The 15922-nt window shown below is 30.7% G+C and overlaps 1 protein-coding gene across 2 annotated transcripts in view; it reads right to left on the reverse strand.

Annotated features, from left to right (window-relative positions):
- Positions 1-15922, reverse strand: part of LOC117105056 (lymphoid-restricted membrane protein-like) — a 76983-nt gene that overhangs the window by 45455 nt on the left and 15606 nt on the right. For both annotated transcript variants that reach the window (XM_033246065.1, XM_033246066.1), the window contains exons 12-21: positions 12967-13167; positions 10069-10287; positions 8908-8999; positions 8706-8743; positions 8158-8318; positions 6659-6780; positions 6030-6070; positions 5739-5821; positions 5065-5160; positions 3243-3323 (exon numbers count right to left, since the gene is read on the reverse strand). In XM_033246065.1, the coding sequence (XP_033101956.1) occupies positions 3243-3323; positions 5065-5160; positions 5739-5821; positions 6030-6070; positions 6659-6780; positions 8158-8318; positions 8706-8743; positions 8908-8999; positions 10069-10287; positions 12967-13167 (1134 nt within the window). The remainder of the gene's footprint in view (positions 1-3242; positions 3324-5064; positions 5161-5738; positions 5822-6029; positions 6071-6658; positions 6781-8157; positions 8319-8705; positions 8744-8907; positions 9000-10068; positions 10288-12966; positions 13168-15922) is intronic.

Genomic DNA, 15922 nt, shown 5'->3' on the forward strand with positions numbered 1-15922 from the left:
TTTTAGTCTGCCCCTTGGTTTGGACCCCCGTAAGACATGTCAAAACCCCTATCAGCAAACTGTCTATATCGTAAGGTACCACATTTTATAGTAGATTAAATCACTTTTGAGTCTGCTAAATTAATCAAGGAGGAAAATTTGGGCATACAGTATTAAAACACAAATGTAAAAACAGAGGTAAAACTGAGTGGGAATTCTGCTAAAATGTTCGGAAACAAAACCACAGATCCTATAATTATACAAAACCAATGACTGGGTCTGGTAAATTGCACTTTCTAATAAATACCTGTGGAATATGATGCAACCTATTGCAATCAGATGCTCTATGGTACCTTACAAAGCATGAAATTTTGGCGAGCTTTCATCATGCTTGTCATTGCGATTAACTACATTTGCTACAACGCAAATGACATTGTAGTCGTACAAAGTATTAGAATTAGCACTAAAAGCATTCCAAGTAATCTCAAAGATAGCTGCAGCATGGAGAAAGATGACCAGCAATAGTAACAGTACTCAATGATTTGAGAAGTCTACTTAAAATCAAGGGCACTGGATTGAGATTCAATTATCAAGGGTGCTAGATATTTTAACAATAGGACACTTCCTGGTTTGGTGTTATTATTCAAATCCTTTTGTTTACAAATCATAAAGATACGTTAATTCACCATGTTCCATATGAACTAGTAGTATACACCAGTAATTACAAAAAAATGAAATAACTATATTTCATTTTTTTCACACTTATGAATTATGGATTTTGTTTATAGTTATGGATATAAAATAAAACACTATTTTTTTCTGATATCCACAAAAACAATCTATTTTGTGTTAATTATGACAAGGTCTACAGGCTTTAAAAGTTTTTTTTTTGACAAGATACAACATAAATGCCTCCAATAAGATACTTAGAGTACTTAAGTATAAGGTGAACCACAATGTCATACTACCTAATGTCTGATATTGTAGTTCTTTGTTTTTATATTTTTAATTTTAAATTATATATATATTTCTAATAAAATAAAACAAAAGTGACTCCAAATAGAGAAAGTGAGGCCATATTTACTCAACGTTTCGACTTTATTAAGTCATCATCAGGAATAAAAAATGTTTAGAGTAATTACCAAAAATGCTACAATATGCAAATACAATTAATGAGTCATAAGATGATAATAAGCAGCAAATGTGATTGGTCCAGTAGTAAAGGGTGTAGTCATAATTAAATAAAAAGTTTTAATTATATTTAAACGTTGAGTAAACATGGCCTCACTTTCTCTATTTGGAGTCGCTTTTGTTTTATTTTATTTGAACATAGTCAGTGCACCTTCTGATATATATTTCTGTTAAAGGAAAGCCTTCAACAGTGATTCAGTTCGCTTTTGATAATCCTTGGCATTTGTATATTTTTAATGTTCATTTTTTTTTCTTTGTATACTGTTGTTTTTTGCCGAAATTGAATAAATAAAATCTGTAAAACAAGATCTCGTAATCTTGAAATCGATGATGGCAGTATAATAGAGGCAGTAAAGTATTTTGGACCTAACGGCCGCCCATACAAAAAAGATCTATTAATCAATCAGATTAATCAATCAAGCTGAGTTTCTATAGCTTCTGATCGGAGCTAAAAACATTTGATACTGATACCATAGGTAATCACTGGGTGGGCATCATATCGATATATTTCCATAAAGACGTGACATCATCACATTAAGACAACCTGTAAGGCCATTATGTTTTTAGTATGCTAGGCTAATGGATTCAGGTTCAGATAGTACAGTATGGCAGTCTGTTTTTTGCCAATTCATACTGTGAGCCAGCATGAATGCCTAGGTCATTATTATCATAGCAAGTGTGCCTAATATTGCAGGCTAGACCATGCTGGAAGTGTGTGGGTATGCACAAATAGGATGTGGGAAACCGTAAAATTAGCAGATTGGCAATTTTGAAGTTAAATTAATTTAAAATTAATAATTTAGCACCTTATGAATCTTCAGTGCTTAAAGAACTCATTAATTATTTACCACAAGCAATGAAAGCCACAAAAAATAAAAATAACTATAATTTATATGCTTTTAAATTAATCATAACTATTTCACATATAGATAATAATTTCTTTACTTTTAAAATAGACATCGAAAAAGTGAAATATAGACAGTCCTGCAAATATTAAACCACCATGCAGGTAGTTGTTCAAAGGTCTTACCTCATCACATCAGAAAGTATAAAGCAATACGTCATGATCAAATCAAAATGTACAACAAAATGATAGTACAGCTATATTACATATTATATAGTACCTCTCTGCAATACAATTAAATAAAATATTGCTATTAATTCATTCAATAAATAAACTTGATCTCTTGATATAAATATAAACAAGTAAAAATATCACAGATTAACTCACAGTCTAGGAATTATGACAATAAAGATTACAAATATATGCTCTGGTGCAATGCAAATCATCTCATTCTCAGTAAAGGTATACAATAAATCCAAAAGTTGGTGAAACCTCTCCTGTTTATCCCTGCAGTAGACATGTATGGAATGTGCATGGTGTCACCTCAACCCTATCAGGAAGTTTTCCACGGACTCTACCATTTATTCATCAGGGGTTAAATTAATACAGTATACACTTAAGAAACAAATGGGTCAATGACCTTAAAATTTAAAACATCATTTTAGCATAATTGTAAGATAACAATAAATTTGTTATTAGAATAATTATGGTTATTAACAGTATATCAGACATTAAGCAGAGTACTGTTTTGATTTTGAATAATTTATTTTCTGCATGCTGTCTGAAATGAAAATTGCTCTCTGAATTTAAAAGAACAAATACACTTTCAACTTTGAATGAAGACAGTACATCATAGGAATGCAGTTATCAGTGACTTATTTACTATTACAATCCTTAAATTAATTACCAGCCAATTTAAGGGTCTAGGCAAAAATGTTTTGGACTGTATTTATTTTTCTGTTAGTTGGCAAGAGAAACACTGTTTTCTGATTCTAATTTGCAAATGAAATACTGTACAAAGTATATGCAAAGTAAGAAAGCAATTAAAGATGCAATACTATTTACTGACTTCCAAAGTAGATAATAAAACAAATCAGTGTATTTAATTGCAATGGTTTTCACTAAAAAAAATTGGATAAAAAAACTTCAAAAAAATGAATTCGAAGTTGTTTATTAATTTATTTTGTTTGCCTCTTACAATTTTGTCTACATAAGTTTATTGTCATACCTCATTTTCTCTAACAAGACCACCTCCATGTTTATTCCTTGGACGTCTTTCTTCGCTTCTAATAGGTGCACTACACAAATACTGTACACATAATAAATAACCTATTTTGTAGAGAGTATGAATGCTGGGAGTTTTTTTTTTTTAGAGAAATGCATGAAAGCTTGCAAAGCAGCTATTGTCCAATGGCAAGGCTTACTGAAGTGTGGTTGTTACATAAATAACTTTATTCAGAATTTGACTACACATGCTGTTACGTATATAATACTTAAAAGGTCATATTATACTTAAGATTGTGTTACTTAAACAAATAATCAATGATCTTAGTTCCAATAGTAGGTGGTAATACTTCCTGTTATTAAAAGTATGTCACGGCACAAAAATGGCTTAGCTAACACAAAAATGTCCAATGTAACAATTTGGGTAACCATGCAAAAAAGTTTGCATATGAGGATACATTCAGCATTGTACATTGCTTGTAATTTATTTAATCAAAATTTCAGAAGATAATTACACAAGCTTCAAATTTTTATTTACTAAGGAATTTTTATTTAACGTTTATCACATTTATGAACGATTCTATGTTATGTACAACAAATATCTATTATTTTAACAATAAAGTCAAAATAATGTTCTGGCTCCAAAAATAGTAACCGTCGATATTAAACAAGTATGTTTATAAATATTCAGTTAAATTATTTAGATATATTCATAAAAATGTTTTGTGTTATTGTCTTTTTTGGCAACATTGATTATTAGCATTTAAATGAAGAAGCCATTTGAAGCTATAAATGTTGAAAGCAGAGGTTTGAATCTTCTTCATTTACGTTTCTTCCACAAAGGCAACATTTTATAACCTCTTTCTATATAATGATAGCAACTACAATAATACTATGAAGGTACAAAAGTTTCCTCACCAACCCTCACAATAGTTTTGCAAGAAATATCAACATTATGTTTCTTAAAATAAAAGTGAGATGAAATAATAAGACCCTTATCCACACTCACAAATCAGATGCGGGCACTGATGAACCTATTAACCATTACTTTCCGCCTGCAGAGGGCAGTGTTTTAAATTTAACAAATTTTCTTATATACCACCCCCAAAAAAATGAATACCTATATTAACATCGAAAATGCAAGAAAACTCACAAATACATTCCAGTCATGCTGTCAATATCTGTATACTACTATTTCAAACTATTATATTTCACTAATTTAAATTCATTGATGGATATTTTCTAGTAAACAGCCAGTGAAGTAGACCATACGTTCTAACAAATTGTGGGAAAGACAAGCCAAATCACTAATTGCAAAAATCAATTTTTAGTTATTAATAAATAATACAGAGTTAAACACTAAACTCAGAGCTATAAAAATGTGGAAAAATCATTTAAATAAGACATTTCATTATGAAGTTACAGGAGTTTAAATATACAGCTGTTTAAATAACAATATTTGAGAAATCAGCCTTCAAAGTTTATAATTTTGCTGCATTTCTCAGGCTGAAACCATCCCCAAATCGTTAAAAATTGTTGTTTCAACATTGAAAATTGGGAAAATAACAGAATACTATAATGTATAGATATATAAAGGTTAGTTTAATGTAACAAAATAAATTTCAAAAATGTTGATATTACAGCATGTTTTGGCCATTATCTCTGAAACAGAATTTGCGACAAGTGACTGGTTTGGTTTATCTTTGTCACAAATAGGAATTTTTATGACAATAAATAATATCTGTATCTGTAAGTTTTCAACACATATAAATGAATATGGGCTCACTAATATTATGATGTAATCACATGGGATTGATAAGACTCACCTGACTTTCGTTACTGGAGCAGTCGCTGCAAGACACCAAACTCATAATTCCCTTCAAGTCTGTGTGATGCTCAGACATACTAACTGTTAGCGAGTTCTACAAAAACAAAAATCCTGTTACTAAAACAGTTTACTAACTAGACTTATCTGAATCAAGTGCATTAATAGAAATTCACCTAAGGGTGAACTTGGAACCGTTCTACAGATTAACGAGTCTGGGTTGCGGTAATGTAATTTATAGGAATGAGCACCAGATCGATGATAAGTGTTAGGTGAAGATTATTTCTGACAGTGTGATCGTTTCCTCTAGTTTGTTTTCTTGTTTTGATTAAATTGGCTCAAGAACAAGTCGATGTAATAGTACTTTAAACTGAAATGTCAATGGGAAGAGTTCACATTATTTACCAAATTGTATTGGACAAAAACATGTGACATGCCTGAATTTCACATCATGACCAAATATAGATACATCAGCATTAATTTGACATTATAGTTGCAGTACTGGTGTTGAGACTTGCACAAAATGACAAGTTTAGGATTTTTAATTGTATTTGCATTATTTCTGTCAAATTCAAATGTTTATTTACATCCTGAAATTGATGTATAGAATGTATGATGTTACAAAAAAAACAAATAGAAATAAGAAAGTTACAAATGCAAGTCCATGCAACTCACCTCCAAGGTGTAAAGTTGTTTTCTACTCTCCTCCAATTCATCTTCTGCCTCATGTAGTTGTAATTCCAACTTAACAATAATTTCTATTCAAAGAAAACAAGGAAAAAATATGAACTTTCATAGTTCACATATCCATAAATGTTTACACACACATTATTCTCTATTTATTTTAACTCATAAAGTAGTCATGCCTTCAGACAAAAGCACATAGATGGTGATTTGGGAGCCAATTTAAAGATGAATAAATATTTAAATTTTATTTTTACCATTGTAGGAGAGACATATTCTTACCTTCCTTCGTCTTCAAATCATCTTTCAGTTTGTTGAGTGTGCTAGAAGACAAAGTGAAAATTAATTCCAAAAATAGCAACACTATATCTAACAAATATAATTAACACAAATGGAATATACATAGCTTTAATTCTCATTATATTGTAGGTATAATACTCAAGAGTGGAGCTAAATTTTGGGAACAGAATATCCTGTGGATAACAGTGGTGGATTCTGCTTTCACTGCTCTCTTGCATTAAAAGGTGTAAAAAGGAGCTTATTCAGAAATTATATTCAATTAATGTTAATTCTAACTTACTTCCTTTCCTCAATACATGGAATGCAACAAATATGTTAACATAATACGGAGGAAAGAATGCACAAGATGTTTTTGGTAATAATCATAAACATACCTTAAAAGTTATTAACCCTCCAAAAAAAATCAACTACACTAAATAATTACAACAATCACTACCACAGCTTGTGAAATATACAATACTCATTGGCATAAATAGGATGTTTTTTGTTAATTATATTCCATTGGAAATACAACCTAGGACAATTTTTATTTCATTCTATCAATCAAAAATAATAAAATATAATTGATACAATTAAAAAATACCATTTAATATTTTTAAACAAACTCTTACTTTTTATGCTGCTCTAGTTGAGTTTCTAACTGTAGGCAGTGTTCTGACTGTTCCTGTAGCGCGTGGGCTACTGTCTGGGCTTCATCCTGCATGTTGGCGAACTCTGCTTTGCATTTATCAATCTATAGTAGGGAAAGCGGGCAGTATGTAGGTTAATCAAGAAAAACTGTTTACAGAAAGAAAAACAACAATTTAATTTAAGACTAAGAGGTATTACAGCAAACAATAACAGGCATGGCCTGAATTACAATAACAATTTAGTTACACTAAAAAAGATTGAAATACAGAGGGTTCTGTACTGTCTTTATTGTAATAAATAGAGCAAATGTAAAGGAATGAGAACTTTGCAATAACGAGCATCAACGCTTTTGAATGAACTTCCAGTAAATATCCGTAGAACAATAATTGAAGGTAAATTTCAAAAACCCTATATATTTATAAGTTGTGTATTTATTTTTTTAATTAAATTGTTTTTAAAATCTCAATAATTTTCTTATATATTTTATATTATATTTTACCAATTAAGTAGCTCCTGGGAGACTAATACTTCTGTTGTACTGAAAGAGCTTTCCAGAATATAGATTTGTATTGCATTTTATTGTAAGAAAACATACCATAAACTTACATATTCACTGTCATAAAAAAGTAAGAGTAGTTTTTTTTTCTGGTTGTACTCATGTCTATTTTATTCCTGGCAAGATTTCACTTTTACTTTGCCAAATAAATATTACCACAGGAGAAAAAAAAAAACAATCACAATAAAAATAATAATGTAAGTACTGCATATGAATAGAGTTTTGTTTCAAAATGTATTAAGTTTAGGATCCTTTGGGATAACAGAAATAATAGTTATTGTACTTTTTATTACTTTTTAAAGTGCTTTTTATTTACTCATTTATTTGTTTATTCATTTTGGCTATGCCTTCTTCAAATCATTTACCTTGCTTTACACTGTACTGTTAATTGATTGATTGAAGTATTGATAATGAACAAAAAATATCACAAGGAAATCATCATATGCTTTGTAGCAGTAAAAGCAAAAATATTGCGACCTTGATTTTAAATCAACATCATGTAAGTTGAGAAAAGAGCTACAACACGATTTTGTCACAAAATATTTTGATTGGTCGGTTCATAAGAGTATAATTGTTTTGAAAACACAACTAAAGTGAAAATCTATATTAATATTTAATCAATTTTTATAATGGAAATATTATTGAAACTAAAATAAGTTTAACAAATAATAACAAGTTTATTTAATAATTAACAACTAAGATATTAATAGGGTCAAATCTACTAGGAGCTGATGATAAAATTGTACATTACTGCTTTGTAAAACTTCTATTTCTAAGATATATTTTTAAATGGGGCTTAGGGAATGGAAAGTGATATAATTATGTAATTCAATAACATTCTCTCATCTGCTGAGAATGAACAAACAAGTATGGTATTGTAGGCTAAGCACCCTTTCCAGTTTCCTAAATAAAAAAAAGTCTTGCCTTCTCATCTAGATTTTGGATCTGTAGGTTAGCTTCTGATAATGCGGACTTTAATTTCTCATTTTCATCTCTCATGCTTTCAATAGCTGGCTGTGATTCTGGCTGTTTTTGTAATATTATAAGCGCTTCAGCATGCTTCTTCACCATCTTGCTATTTTCATCTACAAACATTAGAAAGGTGAGATTTTTAATAAAGCCAGAAAGACATGGATGATATACGTTTATCACAGACACATAAACAGACACGTAGTAGGTGGTACCTCATGCGTAGTTAGTTCTGTGGATGGGTAGATAGGTAGTTAGACGGGGTGTGTATATCAAAATATAAATCAATAGTTTGAAAGTGAGAGTTTATAAATTGTGCTAAAAATAAATAAATCTGTAACTGTATCTGTAAGTACAGTATATACTGCACAGGGCCTCACATCTGAGTATTGCAGTACAAATAGCGTCTATTTAGCTTGTGTGTAAACTGTCATTTTGTGTAAGTGTATATGTCAACATTATGTTAAAAAAATAATTTGAAAACATAATTGAGAACAAAGTACCTCTCAGTTTCTTGATAATATGTCTTAACTTCATAATTCTGAAAAAGAAAAAAACATTTTTTGATCAACTACATTTGTGTCAAAATCAAATCAATCTTGGTATGGTATTTTGTGTAACTTTGGAAAAGATTATTCAACTGTGTTCAATGTCAGGATGAAAATGACGTTTGCAAAACTTAGAATTGAAATCAATTAATCACACCTTTGTTCCGATTCCGATTTCTCATTGGCAAATGACGTTACGTTTTCCGTAAATGAGTCTATCTCTGCGTAAAGAAGATCTTCAGACACCACCTACAAGGACAACAAAAACTACAAATGAGTTCACATGACATTAGCAATATAAATTGGATAATATTTCCCATCTGTTACACAAGGCATATTGCAGCTACTGCCTAAATATAATAATACCAATAGATGGATTTATTTAGTGCAAATAAACAAGGTCTATATGCTCAAAAAAAGGCAAAAAGACAACAAAAAAATGGATAAATAAACAAGCAAGAAAAAATCCACACAAAACACCAAAGTAGCACCTAAACCGAAGTTTGGGTTTACAGTGTCACCGCCAATCGGAGATCTGTCTTCATGTACTCCAGTTAGCATCGGTTAAGTCTTGATGCTTTTTGGAAATCATCACTATTGCCGTATATAAAGTACTTTTCAATTTTTGGTTGAGCATTCACTCATAGTATGCCTTAAAAAATGTAAACATCCTGAGTTCTCTACAATGATTGACTGAAGCGCAGTGAATGCTTCTACCCACACAATGGTCATTTTCTGCTGAGTAAAACTTAACCTTGTTAACCATGCTAGACACCTGTTGTTGCAAGTCCAAACAAACAGCAATGCTTTGGTAACTTAACCAAATAGCTTTATGTTTGTCTCTCTCCATCCAGAGATATAAATGAATACTTTCTAAATATTCTATGTAAAATATTTTAGTCTTAGTTGAACACTAATACAAAACTAGGCATACTCCTATTAAGCAGCGTAGATTGAAACTTCTAAACCTATATATTTTTTTCCAATGACCAGGCTAATAATGGGAAATGCTTTAAATTTTGTTTGTATAAAGCACTGTAAATACCAATCCTGATTATCCATTATTTTTATAATATTATTATTATTATACAGCAAAGCTATTTTGTTAAGTGTCCTTGGCACTGTCAGAAAATCATGCTACATATCTCCACTCTTTAATTTGTAAGCACTTTAATAATTATGTTAAAAAAGATAAAATGTAAGTGACAATTACCATTGACATTATAATATCTAAACACACTTCAGGATAATCACAAGATGTATAGAGTCAATTTTCTATAATTAGGATAATATTAATAACCCATTAGCAATATCTCACCTGATTAGCCTTATTTGCTATTACCTGCTGAGAAGATATTGCTTTCTGTGCCAGTATCTGATGGATCTGTTTCTTAATAGCATCCTTTTTAATCTTGAGTTCTGATGTTACAAGGTTAATCTTCTCATCACCAGCAGCAAATAACATAGGCTCTTCATCTTCTAGTTCATGGTCTGGAGTTCCGCAAAGTGGCGAAGGTAGATTACTTTCTTGGCTGACCTGGAAAAAAAGAAGTTTTTTAATGTTGATATCTGTTTAAATTTACAATTTTGTTTAAGAATTACGACTCAAACTCTGTACAGAACTTGTATTGTAAAATCAATAATCAATATGAATTATTATTATTATTTGATTTTTTTCCTTTTATAAAACATTATATCTGATTATTTGGAATTACTTACAGTGAACATTTTCTGATGTTGCCCCTAAACAATGGTTCCTTCTTTAAATGTATTGTCGGTCAATTATATCTGAATTTTATTAGATTTACTTCTCATACAAAAGATGCATTATTATACTCAGAAGATTAAATTTGGAATAAAATAGTACCATAATCATTTTATGTATTTTTTTCATTACGAAAATTGCACCCATGTGACCGATTGATCTCTAAAGACCCTGGATTCATACAGAATTTACAAAAAAGAAACATGAAGACAAAACAAAATCACTTAATTATAATCCATAAAAATGTGTTTTTATGAGTCTGAACAAACATTATCTGTTGAGTAGTTTGAAAGGCAATAATCTGGTACTGTGATAAGCTTAGTCTCCAGTCTGCGCCACTACCCACAGCCAATTCCAAAAGTTGACGCTGAGTGCCGCAGAGAGCAGAGGTGATTATTATAGATATATGCTAGGTGTCTGTGCAACGCCCCTGCTAAAATAGATGGTAAGTTACGGAGTTGTTACAATGCCCTACAACTGCAATTTAGGTTAAGTTTGCCTTATAATGATACTTGTATAAGGAGACCTAGTTTATGGCTAACCTTTTGTACACCTGTTACAAAAATGTGAAAATGAAATTCTAATCCATTCACCAATATGAATGCTTGTTTCAAACAATATTATCTGTAATTTCTAATTTAATAATCAATAAAATTATTCCATATCTTGAAATTTTTTAAAACATTCTGACCTGGAAATTCTGCATGTCTTTCTCTTTCCTAGCTAAGCAGGGTAAGCAAATGCAACAATTTTCAAGCAGGAAATTAGGTTTTATTAAATCCATACTGAAAACAAGGTGCCTCAGACGATAAACTCTATTTTCAGACTGCATAAAAATACCATGAAGGATGGTACAGGGGACGAACCATATATATGGAAGGCATGTTTTCCCTGGTGGACACTCAGTAAATTAATCAAGTACTTTGTACCTCCCAACAGGAACAGGTTCATCAATAAAATGTAATTTAACAAAATATATATTTTATTGTTTCCTTTAGTATATTACAATTATTATGGCATCAAAATTACAAAAGAGGTCCTAATGGCAACTAACATGTAGTCTACACACGCTGCATTGTTGTTTTTTTATGATTATGAATATTGTTCAAATTTGATAAAGCTAAATTTCAAAAATATTACCGATAACTACCAAATATATAGTAGAATAATAGTGAATTTAGCACAAGTACATTTAAGCTATTAAGATTTACAGCTTGATCTAACATCCTAGTGCATTTAATTGTTTGAAATTTAATTATGAAAATTATCACCTTGAACCGAAAAGTGACCATGGATTAGGGCCTACGTCAATATGAATCAGAGATATGACATCAAAATCCTCGCGTTGTAATGATATAATACAAGTTAATTACTAGCATGACCTCAACGGTTCTAACAGGAATCAAGGTATATACAAAAAACAGGCTTGTGGTCTGGACATTTCACCCAAAAAGAGAGTTTCTCTAGAATTTAATATGAATGTAGTACAAAATGATTTTATTCCATTCTCCTTTAACTTTTACATTTTTTATTAACCCTTATTATGCATATTTCGTTCTAAAATTTTTTATTTTTAACTTGCAATCGGTATTTTGTATGCAAATACAGTGGTTTTAGTCCTTGGGCTTTTTTACTGCATATGGAATATTTGCAATAAAATTCAACATTATACAATAATTTTTGTTTGATTTGATTTGGGTGCCAAGTTTGTGTTTATTACTTAGAATTAACTGTTTGCAATTGTAGTTTTAGTAGTTCATTTTAAAAGTCACTTCCAATTGCAAGTAACTCGTCAATTACTGGACGGACGATGCTTTATAAACAAGTATCTTTATGAGGCTTAGGGAGTGGAGTAGACTTTAGTCATGACAAAAAGTCCTGTTGTCATAGGACCTGAACCCAAGAGACTGGGATTAGAAAGCAATCATATAAAAATCGCTACACGCTATCGCTGACTCCTTTGGCGACGCCGACTGGTCAGTTGAATCAGGTAACGTTCTTGATTGCATCGGGGACAGCTATGCAGTTCAACGATTGCAGAGAAAATGCTGTAGCGACTGTGTAGTGATTCTATAGAAATCATGCTTTAGCTATTTAACTCCACTCCAGCTACATTAGTATGTCCCATTTTATAGTCATTATGAGGCAAACGTAAGAGAAATTTTCTTTAACTTTATATAGATTATGGTAGTTTAATGCAACTGCAACTCATCAATTAATTTCCATGTTTTTGAATTTGCTTTTATTATGTTTGTAAAAGATCATCCCCAAACAAAAGATATTAAAAATACAAGAAATACATTCTTATCGCATTGAGAATAAATTCAATAATGTCACTATGGTAACCAATTTAGAACATCTGCTCGGATTACCACTGCATCACATCACCAACAATATGCAAAAATTTACAAGGATATCAACTAAAAATAGCATTGTACTAGGCCAACTTACCAAACATTTAAGCTCAGAGTGCAGACTCCTATGACCAGGGATGATTGCCTTTTGTGGTGTGCTGGTATTGATGGGGGCCAAGAGGTTGCCACCGCTACTAAATTCTACGTCCATGACCTGTTCTTGGGATTGAAAGACCATTAGTTCTTGCCTTGTCTCCCGAATCTGGTTTTCCAGTTGAGTTTTCTCCGTCTTTAGTTTCTGAATGAAATGATAGAAATACTAGATTATAATGTCTATAATATTTAATTCAATGTCTATAGCTTTGTACAGGTAGCGGAAACATACAAGACAAGGGGCTATGTCACTTGACCACCACTGGGGCCCCTAGATGACCTTTCTAAGAACTACTGAGGCAACAGCAGCTGCACTGCACTGCCACACGGCCCAGAGCTGTATATGTGTGTGTATGTGTGTGTGTGTGTGTGTGTGTGTGTATATATATATATATAACACTTCATATTACATTTCTTCATCTTTGTAAAAATTTTAATTCTAAACAAGCATTGTCATATAAATGTATAGTCGCTTTCTGTATTGCTGCCATAATAATAAATGGAATGCATATAGTGTATGCCCTTACTTTATAGACTAGTGAAAGTAAAAGCTTCAGTTTTAATAATATTATGATATTCACAAATTGTATAGTAAACACTGTTTATATGCGCATTCCATCTTTGTGCCTTAAAACACAAATTAATCTCATTTTACTTAAGGGGTCACCTGCCAGTAGATGGGACATGTGACATTCTCGGTATTAAGGTTAGCAGCTTAATTTGCGTCAAAGCAGCTATAAAAATATCTATGTTATACTTAGTCGAGCATTGTAATTGGTTCAAACTCCTTTTAAAACATGTTAATACTAATTATGGAATAATAGCAATATCAAAGTAATAGCCATTGTGACTAAAAAGATCTGTTCAATATGATTATTGATTTTACGCAATGCAAAAATTATGTTTAACAAGATACTACTGTAATATGGGAGAAAACAGAAAAATTGTCCAAATGATTTTCAAATCCGCAAAACCACTTCATCAAGGAACTATTGGCAATATCCATATATAATATACTGTCAGTGTTATTTTTTCTACTAGCTACAGTGTAGTGGGCCTACAGTATATTCGTTTATGTTTACTAGACTACAGAGATTTAGACATTCCAATGTATACAACAGATCAATTTTTTATTGTTTTACTAGGAATATTTACATCATTGACAGAAAAGGAATTTATAGAATATCAATAACTGTATTGATTGTGATAAAGGTCAAACGTTTATTTTTAGACTTTCTTTTCAGTAGATCAAATCCGTATGCTTAAACAATATATATTAGAAATCTATTTCACTTATATACAAAATTATTTAAAAATTGAAATACCATCAACTATTACTTCATCATAATTATTATTATGATTTCATTAACCTATCTGGCAATATATCAGCAGAAACAATATCTCACTAACACCATCAGAAGAGTCCTAATAGTCCCTGACAGGTCTTTACATCTATTCAAACAACAGGTTATGGTAAAATAAAATCAATTTCCCTGCCTAGTAGACTGTCATCAAATCTAGGCCAATTTACTAGGAAATTTTGACACTGCACAAACATTACTGACTATATCCATGAAGAACTGAGGAACAAATGATACATGTTCTTATAGAATTATTTTAAAAATTATAATCTAAACTATAATCTATAGATAATATTAATATTTTTAAAAATAAGTAAAAAAAATCAATGATTTTCCTTAAATAGTATCTAAAAATCATTAAATAATTTTTAGAATGTCTAATAAATGCAATGTTTCATAAAGTATGTTTACATAATTTCTCCCTACCTGTATTGTCTGTGCTCATACACAACAGTTCATCAACTAAAATTGCACAACAAAATCAACAAATAAAACCAAAATTGACATCTGCCTTGCAATCTACATTTTTTCCACTGAATTCTAGGCAGCTTCAACCAATCAAATCACATTAATATTAACAGGTGTTGTAGAAAACTCATTTATGATTGCTATTATATCAAATTATTATTTTAAAATACTGATAATATTCTCAAAAATGTCGATAAAACCTACAATATTTGAACAAATATGCTTATACTGATAACAGTACATAATTAAAAATGGATTGCTTCACCAAAAATCTAGAGCAGATCTAGTGCCTGAATAACACATAACACATGCAGGGCGTTAGACGGGTGATTCCATTATTTTCTTTAATGCTCATAATTTTTATGGAAACTGTTTTAATTTGTGCAACCATTGACTTTGTCCTTTGACCTTTTCAACCCAAAAAGTAATCATCGATTCCATAGATCAATATGTACCCCTCCACTAAATTTTATAATGATCCAGTTTTTGCATAATCCTGCTAACAGAGACGAACTACAATGAATATATAACCTCCTTGAAGGAGGTAATTACAGAATACAGCTACTCTATAAACTAATTACCATCATGTAGCGTATTGGGTGAGTTGCTTAGTAGTGGTAAGATAAAATCTTGACCTTTAAAGGATTTGAACCTAACACCCTGTAATTGGTGAGTGAGCATTTATCACGTAAACCATCTTATTGGATCAGTGCCAAATTCAGATAATACAAAACATTTCTAGTTAATGATTGAAATGCATGTTCAACAAATTGAATGAGAATCAGCCTATTGAACAAATATATAAAATATAATAGGCATAAGAAAAGTATATTCTTAATAATTGTTGTTTACTTCATGTGAACTTAAGTTAGGGATTGAATTTATTTATTTTAATGCATTAGATACATGACCGCAAAAACTAAATGATCATGGAAGTCCCTGATAAATGAAATTATGTAAAATGAGGAGATTTATAGTATCATAATTATTCATTTGAACAAATGTTTTGTTAGTGTGGTCTACTTAGCTACAGCTCAACACCTTCAGTACCCTAAGACACAAGTAAATGCA

This window comes from Anneissia japonica, unplaced genomic scaffold (genome assembly GCF_011630105.1).
Source record: "Anneissia japonica isolate Jap-2015-1 unplaced genomic scaffold, ASM1163010v1 scaffold287834_len5846547_cov211, whole genome shotgun sequence".
NCBI lineage: Eukaryota > Metazoa > Echinodermata > Crinoidea > Comatulida > Comatulidae > Anneissia > Anneissia japonica.